At 40.4% G+C, this 19,155-nt stretch overlaps 1 protein-coding gene across 1 annotated transcript in view; it reads left to right on the top strand.

Moving 5' to 3' along the window:
* The window catches only part of Arih1 (ariadne RBR E3 ubiquitin protein ligase 1), a 58,442-nt gene that overhangs the window by 16,361 nt on the left and 22,926 nt on the right, over nucleotides 1–19,155 (top strand). Inside the window, exons 2-5 of the mRNA XM_090321655.1 lie at nucleotides 850–917; nucleotides 9,730–9,874; nucleotides 18,593–18,685; nucleotides 19,086–19,141. Coding sequence (XP_090177781.1) covers nucleotides 850–917; nucleotides 9,730–9,874; nucleotides 18,593–18,685; nucleotides 19,086–19,141 — 362 coding nt within the window. The remainder of the gene's footprint in view (nucleotides 1–849; nucleotides 918–9,729; nucleotides 9,875–18,592; nucleotides 18,686–19,085; nucleotides 19,142–19,155) is intronic.

The raw sequence follows: 19,155 nt of genomic DNA, 5'->3' as shown, positions 1-19,155 counted from the left end.
GTGGTTAACTGGAGATAAGATTCTCATGGACTTTAGTGCCTAAACTTGGCTTTGAACTGTGATCCTCAGATCTCAGCCTCCGGAGTAGCTAGGATTGCAGGCATGAGCCACTGTGCCAGGCATTGTTTAATTTCTTGTTGGCTGATTTTGAAGTCTGTAAAAATCTTGTGTAGTATGTCATACTAATAACAGACGTGCTGTTTTAAAATAGTCTTGATCTTAAAATTAAAACTTTAAGGGATAAAACATGTCCTGGGATAAAGAGCTCTGTGTGGACTCAGTAGTACAGTATCACATGCCTAGCACATGCAAGGCTCTGGGTTCGGTCCTCAGCATAAATCTCCCCTCGTCTCTGCATGCTTTTCTACATCATGTACACATACGCACAATAGCAAAGGACATTTGGGTGTAGTCTGTTGTTGTGGAAAATTCAATGTAGAATTTGTTTTGTGTGTGTGTGCTAGTCCTTGAGGGGCTTGGGCACTGTCACTGAGCTTTTGTGTTCAAGGCTAGCCCTCTATTACAGTTGAACCACAGCTTCACTTCCAGCTTTTTTTTTGGTGATTAATTGGAGAGATGAGAGTCTCATGGACTTTACTGCCTGGGCTGGCTTTGAACTTTGAGCCTCAGATCTCAGCCTTCTGAATAGTTAGGATTACAGGTGTGAGCCATTGCTGCCCTGCTTTAGATTCCTTAAAAGACAGTAAAAAACTGAGTGGCACACACCTGCAATTCTAAGAGAAGTGCATTTGATACCAGCCTGGGTTTAACAACTAGACATTGTCTCATGGGGGGGAAAGGTTAGTGAAATACAAGTACCTAAAAATGACTTTTTTCCCCCTCCTTTAGAATCCAGCAACTATCACAAGAATACTCCTTAGCCACTTCAATTGGGATAAAGAGAAGCTAATGGAAAGGTAAGGAACTGTATTGTCAGCTTTGTATCTAGAAGTAACAGGAAATCTTTTGAACTGAATTTATAAGAAACAAGTAAATGATTGATTATATATTACTATTTGAACAAACTAATATGAAGTAGTAACTTACTTTCTTGTAATCCTCATCTAAGAATTTTATAATAAAGTTTGTATTAGAGAATTCAGGCTTTGTCTTATTTTAGAGGTAGAATGAGGTAGATGATATATGTAGGATTTCTACATATATCATCAAGAACTGGAAATGGGGATTAGTGGTATAGAGCTGAGTGCTTGCCTAGGATGCAATAGGCCCTTAGTTCTGCCAAAGAAAGTACTGAGCAAAACAAGAATAGTAAAAATAAAAATAAGCCAGGCGCAGTGGCTCATGCCTGTAATCCTAGCTACTCAGAAGGCTGAGATCTGAGGATCCAAGGCTCAAAGCCAGCCGGGACGCTAAGGACCATGAGACTCCTATCTTCAGTTAACCACTAGAAAATGGGAAGTGGGGCTGTGGCTCAGGGGTAGAGCAGTAACCTGGAGCTTAAGAGCTCAGGGACAATACCCAGGCCCAGGGGAAGGGCGGTAGCCTTGAGTGAAGAGCTCAGGGACAGTGTCCAGGCCTGAGTTCAAGCCCATGATCCACCAAATGAATTAATTAATTAAAAAATAGCAAAAAAGTATAGCTATCCAAGACAAAACTTGTCTTACCTTTCAATTCGTTCATGCCTCCTCATAGTTTTGTTTTGTTTTGTTTTTGGTCTGTCATGGAACTTGAACTTAGGGACTGGACTACTCACTGTGGCTACTCACTGTCCATGAGCTTTTCTGCTCAAGGCTAGTTGCTCTACCACTTTGAGCCACAGCTCCACTTCCAGTTTTCTGGTGGTTAATTGGAGACTTACCTGCCCAGGATGGCTTTGAACCCCAATGTTTAAATCTCAGCCTCCTGAGTAGCTAGGATTACCCACATGAGCCATGGGAACTCAGCTTCCTCAGGCTTTTCTTCCAGTTTGCCTGTCACCTTTGTAATAAGCTTTTTCACTAGACCACTCACAAAGAGATGGTCTAGCATATATGCCAGTCTTCAGTTTTACTGGAGGTGGCCCTGTGGCTCAAGGGGTAGGTAGGGTGGTAGCCTTGGGCTAAAGAGCTCAGGGACAGCGTCCAGGCCAAGAGTTCAAGCCCCTTGACTGACCCCCCCATATATATATATATATATATATATATATATATATATATATATATATAAAATAAAAGGTATGAAAAAAATCACTAGATACATTTTGGAGGCACAAATAAGAGCTTCCTCATTTTGTAATTAAAAAAACGTTTTCTTGTTCAAGGATGGCAGCATGGCACAATTGTAGAGCAGCTGGTTGGCAAGCATATGACACTGTTCAAGTTCCAATTCATAATTCTTTTTTTTTTTTTTTTTTTGCCAGTCCTGGGCTTTAGCTCAGGGCCTGAGCACTGTCCTTGGACTTTCTCAAGGCTAGAGCTCTACCACTTGAGCCTCAGCACCACTTCCGGCTTTTTTCTATGTATGTGGTACCGAGGAATCGAACCCGGGTCTTCATGCATGCTAGCAAGCACTTTAACCACTAGGCCAAACTCCCGGCCCCCATAATTCTTTTTTATTTTGCCAGTTCTGGGCTTGAACACTGTCCTTGGATTTTCTCAAGGCTAAAGCCCTACCACTTGAACCATAGCACCACTTCAGATGTTTTCTATGTATGTAGTACTGAGAAATCTAATCTCATTCTTCCTGGATTCTAGGCAAGCACTCTAACACTAGGCCAAACTCCTGGCCCCCCAATTCTTAACTCTTTAAGCCCATATTTCAACAAAAGTTCAAAGTTACTTAGAATTTCTTTGCTGTCAAACCTGCCAGTCCTTTGGTTTGTTGGCAGAGATTATTATGTTGGACATTTCAGATATTTTGTCTCTGAAAATCATTCTAGATTTAATTAATTAATTTATTTTGGTGGATCTTGGGGCTTGAACTCTGGGCCTGGTTGCTGTCCCTGAGCTCTTCAGCTCAAGGCTACTGTTCTACCCCTTGAGCCACAGCCCTACTTCCCATTTTTTAGTGATTAATTGGAGATAAGAGTCTCAGGTTCTTTAGTGCTGCAGCTGGCTTTGAATCTTGATCCTCAGATTCAGCCTCCTTAGTAGTTATGATTTCAGGTATGAGCTACCATGCCCAGCAAATCTTTCTAGATTTAAAAGAGAAAGTTTTACTGAAACTGAAGAGTGACTAATAAGAATGCCCTTAATTTTTTCATCATTTGGATTAGAAAATCAGGATGCTTGTTATGGTGATAGGATAAAAATTTGTATTTTCTCTTGCCAGCTTTATTCCATTTGCAATTTTAGTTACAATAGTAAAAAAAAAAAAGTTTATATGTAGATGTTGGAATTGACAACGGAAGTATTTTAACAAGTAAATAGAAAATATTTCTCATTTTAGTTTTTTTCCTCCATTTGGTTTGTAGAATCAGAGTGCTCTGTAAAACATTTCTACCAGGACCATTAAATCATTTAACACATCTTCCATCCCAGTCATAACTTAATATGGTAATACTGTTCATTACTGAGCACTCTGTTAGATGCTACTGGATTTTATCCTCTTGATAGTCTTACAGGGCTAGAAGCTACTAGTATCTTTACTTAATTGTTGTGGAATCTTTTTTTTTGGCCAGTCCTGACGCTTGAACTCAAGGCTTGGGCACTGTCCTTGGACACTTTTTGCTTAAGGTTAGCATTCTACCACTTGAACCACAGCACCACTTTCAGCTTTTTCTGTGTATGTGGTTCTGGGGAATCATACTTGGGGCTTCATCCATGCTAGGTGAGCATACTACCTCTAGGCCATGCTCCTGGCCCCTGGAATCTTTAGTTTTGTAGCATAAATGTTGTAGCATACGTTTTATGGTCTTAGGTCTTAAATACATGCCATATATAGTCTTCTCAGGGTTTGTAAAGAATTAATACTTCTTAACTAGGGTGGCAACCGACCCTCCCTCCCTCCCTCCCTCCCTTCCTTCCTTTTTTTTTCTTTTGCCAGTCCTGGGTCTTGGACTCAGGGCCTGAGTACTCTCCTTGGGCTTTCCTCAAGGCTAGCACTCTACCACTGGAGTCACAGCACCACTTCCTGCTTTTCTGTGTATGTGGTACTAAGGATTTGAACCCGGTTCTTTGTGCATGCTTGGCCAAACTCCCAGCCCAGGTTATTCTTTTTAATATTATTATTATTATTATTATTATTGTGTGGGTACAGGGCTTGAACTGGCCCTGGGCACTGTCCCTGAGCTCTTCAGGTAAAGGCTACCGCCCTACCCTTGAGCCAAGCCCCTAGAGGTTAATTGGACATAGGAGTCTGAGGTCCTTTTGTGCCTGGGCTGGCTTTGAACCGCAATCCTCAGATCTCAGCCTCCTAAGTAGCTAGGATTACATGTGTGAGCCACTGCGCCAGCTAAAATCTACCTGTTTTTTGTTTTGTTTTTTCTTTTTCTTCTCTCTTTTTTTTTTTTTTTTTTTGGTATGATCTCTGGGCTTTATCTTTTGTTGTTGGTGATGGCGGTAGTCAGGAAGCTTGAACTCAGGGCCTGGGCAGTGTCCTTGAGCTTTTTTTTTTTTTTTTTTTTTTTTTGTCCTGGGGCTTTGAACACTGTTCTTGGGTTTTCTTAGAGCTAGCGCTCTGCCACTTGAGCCACAATAGCATTTCCAGCGTTTCCTATGTATGTGGTGCCGAAGAATCAAACGAGGGCCTTCATGTATGCTAGGCAAGCACTCTACCACTAGGCCAAACTCCTAGTCCTGATAATATTCTTGTAAGTTAGTGTTTGTTCTCTTATTCCTCTTGATACATTAGGTATTCTTATTCTACAGTAGAACTAAACAATAAGGATACACATAAAATATGAGGTGTGGCTGAAGAGACAATATAGGGAATATTAGTTTTAAGTGTGTTAATTGTATTTTATTGTCAGGGTAATGAATAGAGGGGTTACAGTTACATTTGTCAGTTATGTCTTGAACATTGGTACCCCTTCTTTAATTGTTTTTATTAGAATGGGAATATGGCCTAGTGGTAAAGTGCTTGCCTAGCATGCATGAAGCCCTGGGTTCAATTCCTTAGTACCACACACACACAGAAAAAGCTGAAATGGTGCTGTGGCCCAAGAGGTAGAATGCTAACCTTGAGCGCAGAGAGGCACTCCTGTGTCTACGTCCTGGAGTTTAAGTCCAGGGTGGGGAGGAGAGCTGGGGGGGGAGGGGTTATCACCATAATGAGTTAAAATAAAATCAACCTTAGAAGCTTGGGTAAAAATATGAAGAGACACTCTTGAAATAGAGAATACCAACAACAGAAGCTAAGTATGTGTGGGCACCTGTAATTTTAGCTTTTCAGAAGCCTGAGATCAGAGGATCGCAGGAAAGTCAATGAGACTTACTCATCTCTACTTAGCTATAAGAATGGCTGGAAGTGGCCGGGAGTTTGGCCTAGTGGTTAAAGTGCTTGCCTAGCATGCATGGAGACCCGGGTTCGATTCCTTGGTACCACATACATAGAAAAAAGCCAGAAGTGGTGCTGAGGCTCAAGCCCAGGACTGGCAAAAAAAAAAAAAAAAAAAAGAATGGCTGGAAGTGGAGTTTTGGCTCAAGTGGTAGAGTACTAGCCTTGAGAACAAAAGCTCAAAGACAGTCCCTGCTCCCTGAGTTCACACGTGCGCGCGCACACATACACATATACACACACACAGCTAAATATGGAACATCTTTGAAATTAAATTTAAAAAGAACAAAGAAAATGATAAGGTAAACCCAGAGTGGGAGAAACTATTTGCAAATATCTCTATTAAAGGACTCTAATTAAAATATAAAAAGATGGCTTGAAACTCAAAAAACAATAGCCAACCAGTTAAAACCCGGTACAACTGATGTTAATCAATCAGCGCTTGGGAGATTGAGGCAGAAGTATAGTGAGTTGGATGTCATCCTGGGCTTTTACATAGTGAGCTTTGAAAAAAAAAATTAAAGAAGAGCAAAAGCCTTTAACACAGATACCTCATCAAAGAAAATATCCAGATGGCAAATAAGCATATGAAAAGATGTCCCCATGTCTAATGTCACTAGAGCAATGAAAATTAAAATAGTAAGATATGATTGTACTCTTAATAGAATGGCAAACAGTACAGCATCATGAACAGAAGAGGACACATGATTCCCTGTAGGTGGGAATGCATAGTGGTGTGGCTACTTTGGAAGATGGTGGATGAATTTCTCTACCCTATGACTTGGAAGTCCTTGGTGTTTATCCAAATGAACTGAAAACATATCTACACGAACTCCTGTACATTGCTGTTCATAGGTACTTCAGTCATACTTGGCCAAAGTTTGGAACCAGCCAAAGTATCCTTACATAGGCGATACTGTAGTGATCCAGAACTGTAGTATAATTCAATGCTAAAAATACATGAGCTATTAGGTGATGAGGAACCTTGAAATACATCTCTTACTAAGTAAAAGAAGCCAGTTTGAAATGAGTGCATAGTGTGTGATTCCAACGGCAGGACATTCTTCACAAGTGAAACTGGGGACAGTGGGAGGGTCAGTGGGCCATTGCTGGGGTCTGATGGGTACTGGAGGGAGAATAGTGAAAGTATAGTGTGTTTTTTTGTTTGTTGTTGTTTGTTTTTACAACTACTCTCTGTGATGGTACATCATGAGTGATGAAACAACATGAGTGATGAATATATCCATTTCACCAAGGCCTGGAGTATACACAGGTGTGAAACAGATGTAAACTGGCCTCTGAGTACAAATGACATACCAGTGTATGTGTGTTGAGCATAGGTGGCTATTCGTAGTGGGAGATCATGCACTTGGTGGGAGATGGTGGTATGTGGGAACACGGTACCTCCGCTCAGGTTTGCTCTAACCGCCAACTGCTCTTTAAAAACAGGTTCTATGCACTTACTATTTTTTTTGGTGGTATTAGGGTTTGAACTTGGGATATTTCCAGTGCCTGCTTGTAAGTAGTCACTTTACTCTTTGAGCCCTATATCCTTTTTGTGATCGTTATTTTTTTAGATAGGGTCTCACTTTATGCCAGGCCACCATGGACAGCAGTCCTATTTGTGCTTCTCTTTTTTCCATGGGAATCATACTATTAGCTTTTATTCCTTGACTGGCTTTGAACATCTATTCTCTCTGGTCAGAAAACACTTCAAAATGCTAAAGGAATGCAGTGTATACTAAAGAGGTTCAAAATAGAAAATACCTAAATTATTTGCCACCAAGAACAAATAGAAAAGTTGAAAATTAATAACCCCAGTAAAATGAAGTAAAATACTCCTTTCTTCTAAAAGCACTAGAGGATCATGGAAAAAAAAAAAAGAGTGGTCAGGAGTTTATGCCTAGCATGCATAAAGCCCTTGGTTCAATTCCTTGATTACCACATACACAGAAAAAGACAGAAATGGTGCAGTGACTCAAGTGGTAGAGTGCTAGCCTTGCGAAAGCTCAAGGATAGTACTCAAGGCCTGAATTCAAGCCCTAGGACTGGCCGGAGGGAAAAAAGAAAGGATACTTTTTAGCCAGCACCTCACTTTTTGTGGTTAATTGAATATAAGAGTCTCATGGACTTCCTTGCAGGGCTGGCTTTGAAACACAGTCCTTAGGTCTCAATGCCTTGAGTAGCTAGGATTATAGGTATGAGCTACCAGGCACTTGTCTTTAAAAGAATCCTTTTTGGTCGGTCATGAAGCTTGAACTCTGGGCCTGGGTGCTATCCCTGAGCTCTTCGGCTCAAGGCTAGTGCCCTGCCACTTTGAGCCATAGCGCCACTTCCGATTTTCTGGTGGTTAATTGAAGATAAAGAGTCCCTTGGAGCTGGGCATTGGTGGCTTATGCCTGTAATCCTAGCTACTCAGGAGGCTGAGATCTGCGGATCTTTCATGGCAGCCCTGGCATGAAAGTCCATGAAACTCATCTCCTGCTGTGTTGTTCGGTTTAGATCTTACTTTTATCTTTATGTGGTTTCCCTTTTTATAAATTTGATCCATTTCTTATTTGTTCGCAGGATTCAACAATTAGGTTAAAGTAGCCAAGGGATTATACAAGTAATAATTTTTAGAGATGATTCTGGTGTCTACAATCTTTTTTCATCACGATTAAAATGAATAATTGTAACTGCTTTCAGCAGACCTTCATTTAAAATACTGAAAAACAGCTGCATCCTGGTGGCTTATGCCTGTAATCTTAGCTACTCAGGAGGCTAACGTCCATTGCTGTCTTAGTTCCAAGTTAACCAGCAAAAAAACTGGAAATAAAGCTGTGGTTCAACTGTTAGAGCACCATCGTTAGCAAAAATGCTCAGGGACAATGCCCAGGCCCCATGTTCAAGTCCTAAGACAGGCACCAAAAAAAAAAAAAGTCTTTTTAAGTACTGATTGTTTTTTAGTTGTGAATCGCCTACATGTACTAGAAAAACATTGTAGCCAAAGAGTAACTTGGTAGATCATACACTGATATTTTAGCTTTTGCACTGATTTAGAGATTGAAGGTTCTCTTTAGAATACTAGGCTGTTTTAAAAGGCCACATTTCCTCTGGTCAATAGGAAATATTGTGCTGAGTATTACTGCTTTCTGTTAAGATGTTTGAAATTTAAAAGGCTTGATAACGTCTGTATATTTCAGTACATATTTATGTGTATGGGTATTTGATACAAAATGGAAATATTTTAAAAATGAAGTAAGCAAGTCTTACATAGAGTGATATATGTAATTATTTCATTTTAAAAATGATTTTGTGGCGAGGTATGCTTTGTGAGTGATTTTTTTAAGAGCTTGTATGTTTGTCCGTCTGTCTGTCTGTATGTATGTATGTCAGTTTATCAGTTGTGGGCCTGCAACTCAGCTTGTGCGCTGTCCCTGAGCTCTTGCTCAAGGCTAGCGCTCTATTGAGCCACAGTGCCACCTCGGGTTTTCTGGTGGTTAATTTGAGATAAGCACTTCATGGCATTTCCTGCCTAGGCTGCCTTTGAACTGGGATCCTCAGATCTCAGCCTTGTGAGTAGCTAGGATTGCAGGTGGGAGCCACCAGTGCCAGACTAGAGTTAATATAGTTAAACTGATTTAACTTGTCGGGTGTGGTAGTTCATGCCTGTAATCCTATATACCAAGGAGGCTGAGATTTAAGGATTGAGTTTGCAGGCTGCTTGGGCAGGAAAGTCTATTATACTTTTTCTGTCCATTTAACTCCTTTCTTCCAAAACAAAGAAGAACTGGAAGTGTAGCTGTGGTTCATTTGGTAATGAGCTAGTCTTAAGAAAAAGTGAAGGGGTAATACTCAGGCTCTGAATCCAATACCAGCACAAAATCACCCTTCCCACCAAAAAACCCAGCCTGATTTAACTAAAGTTACTAATAAAATGAATTTACTTGTAGACATTACAGATTTAACTACTCTTCATAAATGACTCAAGCAATAGCTTAGTTTTCCTCTGATGTTTTAGTATGGGACTGGTAAAATGCTAATCACTTAATTTTCCAGACCTTACTCAATAACAGAGATAAATACCAAAAATCAGAAGCAGCAAAAACAATCTTTCACACATATACACATACTGTCTCACCCTCTTATTTGCTACCATTTATAGCCATACCTCTCTCCTGTCCTTTGAACAAAAGGGTATTAGTTTGGTAATTTTAAATTCAGTAATGTGCTTTTCCTTATAGAAAATCAGTTTGGAGAGCTCTGCCTTGCTATTACTGGGCTCTCATCCTTTCTGTTTAAATAATGCAGGTACTTTGATGGAAACCTGGAGAAGCTCTTTGCTGAGTGTCATGTAATTAATCCAAGTAAAAAGTCTCGAACACGCCAGATGAATACAAGGTCATCAGCACAGGATATGCCTTGTCAGATCTGCTACCTGAACTACCCTAACTCGGTGAGTATCTGGTAGTTTAAGGCTAGCACTGACTGGATTTTCAAAGGGTAAATCACCTTTCATTATTTAAACAGAGGAAATCTGGGAGTATAGGAGTAGTTCGATACTACCAATAACCTATCAATTTATTAGGGACAAGAAAAGAATAATACCTTGTTTCCCCTTATCTTTTCCATCCGTGGTGATTTGTTAAGTTGACATTCCATACCTTGGGTTTTATGGAATTTGCTTTACCACCATGGGAAGAATTGTGTAAACCATTTTTCATTAAAAATTCCAAAACCCTTACAGTCCCTATTTTATTTTTCTTAACTAGTTCTGGGACTTGAACTCAGGGCCTGAGCACTGTCCTTGGGCTTTCTCAAGCTCTACCACTTGAGCCACAGTACCACTTCTGGCTTTTTCTATATATGTGGTACCAGGGAATCGAATTCTTCATGAGATTTTAGCTTGTAGACACTGATGAGATCCAAGTGGTGACAGAAGACCATAGGCCAATGACACATATTTCTTTAAATTCTGTAGTCTTCAGATTTTAAGATGGTTTACCTTGGAAAATTTAGTGAGGAAGTTTTACGTTTATATAATCTTCCAAGGAATGCATAACTTTATTAGTAACTATAGGAAAATTATATTGTGACATAGAGTGAAAAAGAGTATTATTTGTAATTCAGTTTCTAGGATGCTTGGGTATCTTAACAAGTTACTACTTAGCATGTCTTATACTATATTCTTAATATATTTAATAAAACTATTCTTAGTATATAGCAAATTCTATATTCAATAATTCTAACTACTTTTTTAATTCTCTGCCTTAATATATGAGCAGACTTTTTTTTTTAACCAGTATTATATTTATATAGTTTAACCTATCAAAGGGTTTTCAGTGAATATGCCTAAAGTCTCTACTGGTCAAAACTAATTCATTCACATGTATAATCTATTATAAAAGCAGTTGACAAACCAATGCAGTCTTAGAAAATTAGAATGATAAATGAATTAGAATTAGTTTAGTAGAAGTCAAGAACTGAATTTCTGAATTCTGAAGATCTGATTGTAGCTCTTTACGAGTTACATCATGTACCTTGAGGTAGGTAAATCATTCACTCTTAACCTGGTGTTCCTGTTTCTTTCAAATGAGTTAAGATTTCTCTTTTAGATCTCTTCCAGCCTGCGAACTGTATCATCCTTTTTCTCCTCAAATGATTACCCTAATTTGAGCACTGTAATTGAAATACATAAAGTTAGGTTTTGACACCATGAATCTTTGCCAATTAATACTTAATATATAGTTCTTATAATTAATAGCTGTTTCTATGAGCTATATAGATCTATATAATTTGTCCTAGAGATGTATAAATGTATTAATTTTTTTTGGAGGGGGGAATGTTAGTCCTGGGTCTTGAAATCAGGGCTATCACTCTACCACATGAGCTATAGCACCATATCTGGCTTTGACTGAGTATGTGCTACTGAGGAATCAAACTCAGGGCTTCATGTGTGCTAGGTAAGCATTCTATCACTAAGCTAGGATTTCCCAGCCCTAAATTTTTTTTTTTTTTTTTTTTGGCGCCAGTCCTGGGGCTTGAACTCAGAGCCTGAGCACTGTCCTTGAGCTTTCTCAAGGCCAGTACTGTGCTACCACTTGAGCCACAGCCCTACTTCCAGCTTTTTTCTGTGTATGTTGTACCAAGGAATTGAACCCCGGTCTTCCTGCATGCTAGGCAAGCACTCTACCACTAGGCGTAAACTCCTGGCCGGTCTTCTGAGCTTTTATGCTCAAGGCTAGTGCTCTATCACTTGGGCCACAGCTCTACTTCTGAGCGCGCGCGTGTGCGTGTGCGCATGTGTGTGTGTGTTTGTGTTTGTGTTTGATTCGAGATAAGTCGAGATAAGTATCATGGACTTCTCAAGCTGGCTCTGAACTGAGATCCTCAGATCTCAGCTTCCTGAGTAGGCAGGATTAGAGAGGCACAAGCCACTAGTGGCACCTGGCTTGTCCTAGATTTTATCAGAGTTCCTTATTTCTTTTTCCTCCTGCTTCAATGTATTTGTTTCTCCTTCATTTTACCATTAACTCTGATTCAGTTCTGAAGCAGTCTGCTAGTATAGCCCCTGTTACTTTTAAGTGCTCTTGATATACTGTTCATATACTGTTCAGTAAGTTTTCAAACTAGAGTTGAAAATCAGGAGTATAGATTTATAATGTGTGGGGTTTTTTTTTTTTTTTTTTTTTGGTGGTGCATCATGGGCTTGAACTCTGGGCCTGGGCACTGTCCTGAACGCTTCAGCTCAAGGCTAGCACTCTACCACTTGAGTCACAATGCCACTTCCTATTTTCTGGTGGCTAATTGGAGGTAAGAGTCTCTGGGACTTTAGTGCCAGGGCTGGCTTTGAACCACATGATCCTCAGATCTCAGCCTCCTGCATATCTAGGATTACAGGCGTGAGCCACTGGCACCAGCTTGCTTGCTTGCTTGCTTTCTTTTCTTTCTTTCTTTCTTTCTTTCTTTCTTTCTTTCTTTCTTTCTTTCTTTCTTTCTTGTCAGTCTTGAGGCTTAAACTCTGGGCCCGGGTGCTGTCTCTGTACTGCTCTACCACTTGAGCCACAGTGCCACTTCTGATTTCCTGGTGGTTAATTGGAGAGAAGAATGTCAGGCTGGCTTTAAACCTTGAACCTCAATCCTCAGAAAACAGCCTGAGTAGCTAGGATTACTGGCGTGTGTCTCTGGTGCCTGGCTGGAAAGATTTACTTTGGCTCGCTAGGACTCAGTGCTTTGGATTTGTCTTTAGACCTGCATCATTGCCGGGAATACAAGGTAAAGCAGGATTGCTCAACTCATGTTAGCCAGGGGTGAGGGTAAGGCACATGAATTGGGGAGGGAGGGGGAGGAGGATTTTGTATCCCTTTTAATGGTACAGCCCCATGACCTACCTTCTTTAAACTAGTCCCCACCTCCAAAGTTTCCACAACCTCTCTAACCATCATCTGGAATTTAATTTTGGAATACATGGGTTGCGGCAAGGGTGTGCATGGATTTTGAAGACCTAAACCAGAAAGGACACCTGAATGGACACCTAATTTAGCTTTTGTTGTGGCAGGTCTTCCTTCACAAATTGGTAATTAACTAACCTCCAAGGATCTGGTAGGTGATAGGAAAATAAAGGTATGTAGAAGCCAGAAGAGAATAGAAGCATGTTTTTTTTTTTTTTGCCAGTCCTGGGGCTTGAACTCATGACCTGAATACTGTCCTTGGGCTTTTTCCTCCCTGCCCCAGAAGCATGAATTTTAAGTTAAGAAATACATCTCTGGAAGGTTATTATTTATTTTTTGGCCAGTCCTGGGGCTTGAACTTAGGGCCTGAGCACTGTCCTTGGGCTTTCCTCAGGCTAGCGTGCTGGCAGTTGAGCCATAGCATCGCTTTCGACCTTTTCTTTGAATATGGTACTGAGGAATTGAACCTTGTTCTTCCTGCATGCTAGGCAAGCACTCACTAAGCCACACTCCTGGCCCTGGAAGGGCCTCATGTAGTTTTGTAGAATAAGAATCCAGACTGCATGGGCAAGAGTCACTTGGTCATGTTCAATAGTTTAGTTTGACATTAACTTGAAGTGGATTGAAGAGCAATTGATGTACAACCACCTGTATTAGAACCAATTCAGGAGGGTGTATGTGTGTGTGTGTGTGCGCGCGCGCGCGCACATGTGCATGCGTGCGCGTGCATGTATGTGTGTAATCATGGGCTTGAACTTTGGAGCCTGGCCACTATCCTTTAGCAGCAGTAGCTGTGCTGCTGCTGCTTCTACTTCTTCCTACCTCCCTCCCTCCTCCCTTCTCCTCCTCCCCCTCCCCTCCTCCTCCCTCCTCTTCCTCCCTCCTCTTCTTCCTTTTTGCCAGTCCCAGGGCTTAAACTCAGCCTGAGCACTGTACCTGAGCTCTTGTTGCTCAAGGCTAGCATTCTACCACTCTGAGCCACAGCTCCACTTCTAGTTATCTGTTGGTTACTTGCAGATAAAAGTCTCAAGGCCTTTCCTGTTTTGGCTGTCTTTGAACCATGATCTCAGTCTTCTGAGTAGTTAAAATTATAGGTATGAGCCATCAGCATGCCCAGCTAGGAGTTTCTTGAGCCTATCATGGTTACTTATTTTGAAACATAAAACTGTACTTAGCATTCCACTAGAAAATGAAAATGAATGTAATGTGTGCTATAATAGCTTACTTTTTTTTTTTCCAGTCCTAGGACTTGAACTCAGGGCCGGAGCACTGTCAGTGAGCTTCTTTTGCTGAAGGGTAGCATTCTATCACTTGAGCCATATACTGCCTTTGGCTTTTTCTGTTTCTGTGGTACTGAGTAGAACCCAGGGTTTCATGCATGCTAAGCCAGCAATCTACTACTAAGCAACGCTCCAAGGTACCTCACTTTCATGAATTGCATTTTCTAAGAATAGGATGAATTAGCCAGGAGCTATGGCTCAACTCTAATCTTAGCTACTCAGGAGGCTGAGATCTGAGGACTGCAGTTCAAAACCAGCCCCAGCTCTAAAAAGCCTGTGAGACTCTTATCTCCAATTAATAACCAGAAAATTGAAAATGGCAACTGTAGTTAGTATAAGGGAGATAATATATAAGACTAGTATACTAATAAGGGTGGTAGCCTTGAGCTGAAGAGTTCAGGGACAGCGCCCAGGCCTAGAGTTAAGTCCCATGACTGACCCCCCCCCCAAAAAAAAAAAAAAAGAATAGGATGAACTCAATAGATGATAGAGTCCCCAGTATCCCTGTGGAACCTTAGTGATCTGAGAATATTGTTTGAAAACTTCTAATCTAGAGCCAACTTGTCCTCTTAGCACTCTACCCCTGCTCCCTACCCCCTTTTTTATTGTTGTTTTTCTTGTCCTGGAGCTTGAACTCAGGGCCTGGACTGTATTCTGGAGTTTTTTTTTGCTCAAGACTAGAGCTCTACCACTGGATTCACAGCTTCACTTCCAGCCTTTCGGTGATTAATTGGAGATAAGAGTCTCAGGGACTTTTTTGCCAGACTGGCTTGGTATCTTGGTCCTTAGATCTTAGCCTCCTTAGTAGTTAGGACCACAGGCTTGAGCCACCAGTGCCCCAGGTCAACTTGTTTTAATCATTTATTGAATTTAATAAGCAAACTGGCTTTAGTTTTTCAGATGGACAATTTCTTGTGGGGTAGAACTGTTTATTAGTGTCCTAACATCTTTTTTTTTTTTTCAGTCCTGGGCTTGAGTTCAGGGCCTAAGCACTGTCCTTGGGTTTACTCAAAGCTAGAGCTCTACTACTTGAGCGACAGCACCATTTCTGCCTTTTTGCTATGTATGTGGTATTGAGGAATCAAACCTGGGTCTTTCTGCATGTTAGGCAAGCACTCTACCACTAGGCCAAACTCCTGGCCCAGTGTCTTAACATATTTCTAAACATCAGTTATACATGTGTAGCTGTGGAAATAAGATATTTTAGTGTGTATTTGTCTTTCATTGTGGGTCTGTGGGGCTGGGAATGTGACTCATATGCACGAGACCCTAGGTTCCCTTCCTTGGTACTGCATGGACAAAAAATAACTTAAAACATTTTAAGAAAATACTGTTTGTAAGAGCTATGAGGAGGAAAAAAGAAATAGTAATAAACAACAGAAAGTGAACTAACAAAGTATAAACAAATTTTATGTACTCACATTAGAACATGGGCTGGGAATGTGGCTTAGGGGTAGAGTGCTTGTCTAGCATGCATAAAGCCCTGGGTTCAATTCAGAAAAAGCTGGAAGTGGCACTGTGGTTCATTACCTAGTAGAGTGCTATCCTTGAGCACAAAAAGGTTCAGGAACAGTGTCCAGGCCCTAAGTTCAAACCCAGGACTAGCAAAACAGAATAAAACGAATAATCCCCCCCCCAAAAAAAAATAACAAGCAAAAACATATAAAAAGAGAATATTTTGGAAGGAAAAATAGTTAAAAGTACTGAAATAGAGTAAGAGGCTAAGCCTTACAGATTCAAGAATGGCAGAGTGTAGTGGGCAAGGGAGTAAGTAAACACATAGGCATGAGGAAGATTTGAATATGCACCAGGAGGGTGTAATGTATTATTAGGCATTTCAATTAGTGGTACAGCTCCATAGCCACCAGGAATAGAAACAGGAAATACAAATTGAACTACTAGGGGCTGGGACTTTGGCCTAGTGGTAGAGTGCTTGCCTAGCATGCACTAAGACCCGGGTTTGATTCCTCGGTACCACATACATAGAAAAAAGCTGGAAGTGGTGCTGAGGCTCAAGTGGTAGAGCTCTAGCCTTGAGAAAAATCCAAGGACAGTGCTCAGGCCCTGAGCTTAAGCCCAAAACTGGCAAAAAAAAAAAAAGTATTCTACTTGTGAACCTGTGTTACTTATTAGTTGAAACTGATTTGTGATATTGTATATTTTTTACCCAGTCCTAGGGCTTGAACTCGGGGCCTGAGCACTGTCCTTGGAGACTTTTTGCTCAAGGCTTGAGCCACAGCACTACTTTCTGCTTTCTCTGAGTTTGTGGTACAAAGGAATCAAACCCAGGGCTTCATGCATGCTAGGCAGGCACTCTACTACCAGGCTACCTTCAGGCTCTGTGGTATTATATTCTTCTTCTCTCCCTCCCTCTGTAGACTGAGTGGAACTCTGAGCCTGAGCACTGTTCCTGAACTCTTGCTCAAGGCTACCACCCTATCCCTGGAGGCACAACAGCACTTGTAGTTTTCTGGGGGTTCACTGAAGATGAGTCTCAGGGACTTTAGTCCCTGGGCTATCTTTGAACCACAATCCTCAGGTCTCAACCTCATGAGTAGCTAGGATTACAGGCGTGAGTCACTGTGCCTGGTTTTCCCGCATGTATTCTTAAGTCAACTTAGGTAATTGTTATTTGAATCTTTCTTTTTAAATGTATTGAGGGATTACAGTTATATTCGCAGATAGAAGGTGCATTATTTCTCACACATTGATACTCCCATGCATTTGTCCCCATTTCCCTTCTCCCACCCCTTTCCCTGTTATTTGAGTCTTAAAAAAGAAAAAAGCTCAGTCAGTGCCTGCTAACAATTTTAGTCTTGATTTTTTTTTTTTAATGTTAGCGCTAGCCTTGAACACAGGACCTTGAACTCTTTCTTGCATAGCTTTTTTATTCAAGACTGATGTCTTACTATTTGAGCCGCAGCTCCATTTTTGGCTTCTTTTTTTTTTTTTTTTTTTTTGGTGGTGGGGAGGGCAGTGTAGTTAATTGGAGATAAGACTGGCATTGAATTGAAATCTTTATTATCTCCCAATTAGATATAATTACAGGTGTGCTCACCCTTAAATTTTAAAACATTTTTGTAGTCCTTAAAGAAATGCTACACCTTTTATATTTAGTTTTGAATCCTTCACACTCCTATTGAAATTTTCTTATTCTAGAGATTTGACTCTCTGGGCTTTTGTAAATAAATGGAATTGAACATTATATGGTCTCTTGTATTGGATTTCTTTCACTTAACATAATATTTCAAGGTTCGTATATGCTGCGTGATGCAGCAGTAACTTCATTTTATTGGGTGACTTAATTCCATTCTGTGTGATTATTTCACATTCTGTTTGAATATTTACCTAGTTTTTTTTTTTTTTTTTTTCCTATTTTGGGGCCACTAATGATACCACCAAGAATACTCATGTACAAGTTTTTGGATGTGTATTTTCATTACTTTTTTCCTTTTTTGGTGGGTCATGGGGCTTGAACTCTGGGCCTGGACACTGTCCCTGAGCTCTTCAGCTCAAAGCTACTACCCTACCCCCTGGAGCCACAGCACCACTTCCTGTTTTCCAGTGTTTAAATGGAGATGAGTCTCATGTACCTGGGTTGGCTTTGAGCGTGGTCCTCAGATGCCAGCCTCTCTGTAGCTAGCATTACAGGCATGAGCCACCGTGCCCGTTGAGTTTATATAGGATAGTGGTTATATGGTAACTGTTGAATATTTTGAGGCATTGCCTGTTTGTTTACCAATGTTGCTGTAATATTTTTACATTCTCATCAACACAGGATGAGCAATGTTTTTATTACTTGCCTTTTAAAAAAGATGGCTGTTTTATTGTGTGTTCCATTGTGGTTCTGATTAACATTCCCTTGATGGCCAATGATATTGAGTGTCTTTTATGCTCAATGACGTGGTTATATTTTATTCTTGCATTTAGTATAAACTGTTGCCTGCTTTTTCTAAAATTGGTAAACATCTACTATATGTATTTTGCTTATTCATTTTTTTGTGTTAATGTATTTACATGTCTAGATTACACCACTTTTCTATTTTTTTTTTTTTTTTTTTTTGGTTGGTCGTGGGGCTTGAACTTTGGGCCTGGGTGTTGTCCCTAAGTGCTTCAGCTCAAGGCTACTGCCCTACCCCTTGAGCCTAGTACCACTTCTGGTTTTCTGGTGGTTAATTGGAGACTTTAGTACCTGGGACTGGCTTTGAACCACAATCCTCAGATCTCAGCCTCCTGACTAGCTAGGATTATAAGCATGAGCCACCATGCCCAGCTACAACACTTTTTAGCTTATCTGTTCATGTCCAGTTGGACAATTTAACCACTATGAGATATGGGACCATACCAGAGCCTTGAGTCACTATGTACAGTGAATTTTTTTTTTAAATATATAATGTCCTTGTTAAAGTCATGGGTTTTTGTTTTTTGTTGTTGTTGTTGCAGTATTTCACTGGCCTTGAATGTGGACATAAGTTTTGTATGCAGTGCTGGAGTGAATATTTAACTACCAAAATAATGGAGGAAGGCATGGGACAGGTAAAGATGACGATTTGATTTTCAGTTCTTGTTGAGACCCTTCTTGCTTAGACTCTGACATAAATATCAACGGGTGAAAGTTCCTGGATTAGTTCATAAGGGATAGCAGGCTTATTTTTGTTTGATAATTTGACATTCCAGTTAAAGTAAAATCTAGGTGAAGTTTTCTTAGCAAGTATTGGCTAAATATGGTGAGCGATTTTTGTCAGATACTTTGCTGGTTTCACTTTATGGGATAGCTGCATGTGCACACAGAAATATGTTTCCATAGTGGCAAGTAAAGAATTATGATGATACTAATGTTAAAATATCCCAGAATCTAGTGATGTGCCTAGTAGTGGGAAGCATTCAGTATGTAATTGTTGAATGAAGACACAGTTTAAATTTCAATTTTTTTCAGACTATATCGTGTCCTGCTCATGGTTGTGATATCTTAGTGGATGACAACACAGTTATGTAAGTATTTTTGA

Source organism: Megascapheus bottae, chromosome 30 (genome assembly GCF_031878675.1).
Source record: "Megascapheus bottae isolate mThoBot1 chromosome 30, mThoBot2.hap1, whole genome shotgun sequence".
NCBI lineage: Eukaryota > Metazoa > Chordata > Mammalia > Rodentia > Geomyidae > Megascapheus > Megascapheus bottae.
This window is presented reverse-complemented; position numbering and strand designations above follow the sequence as displayed.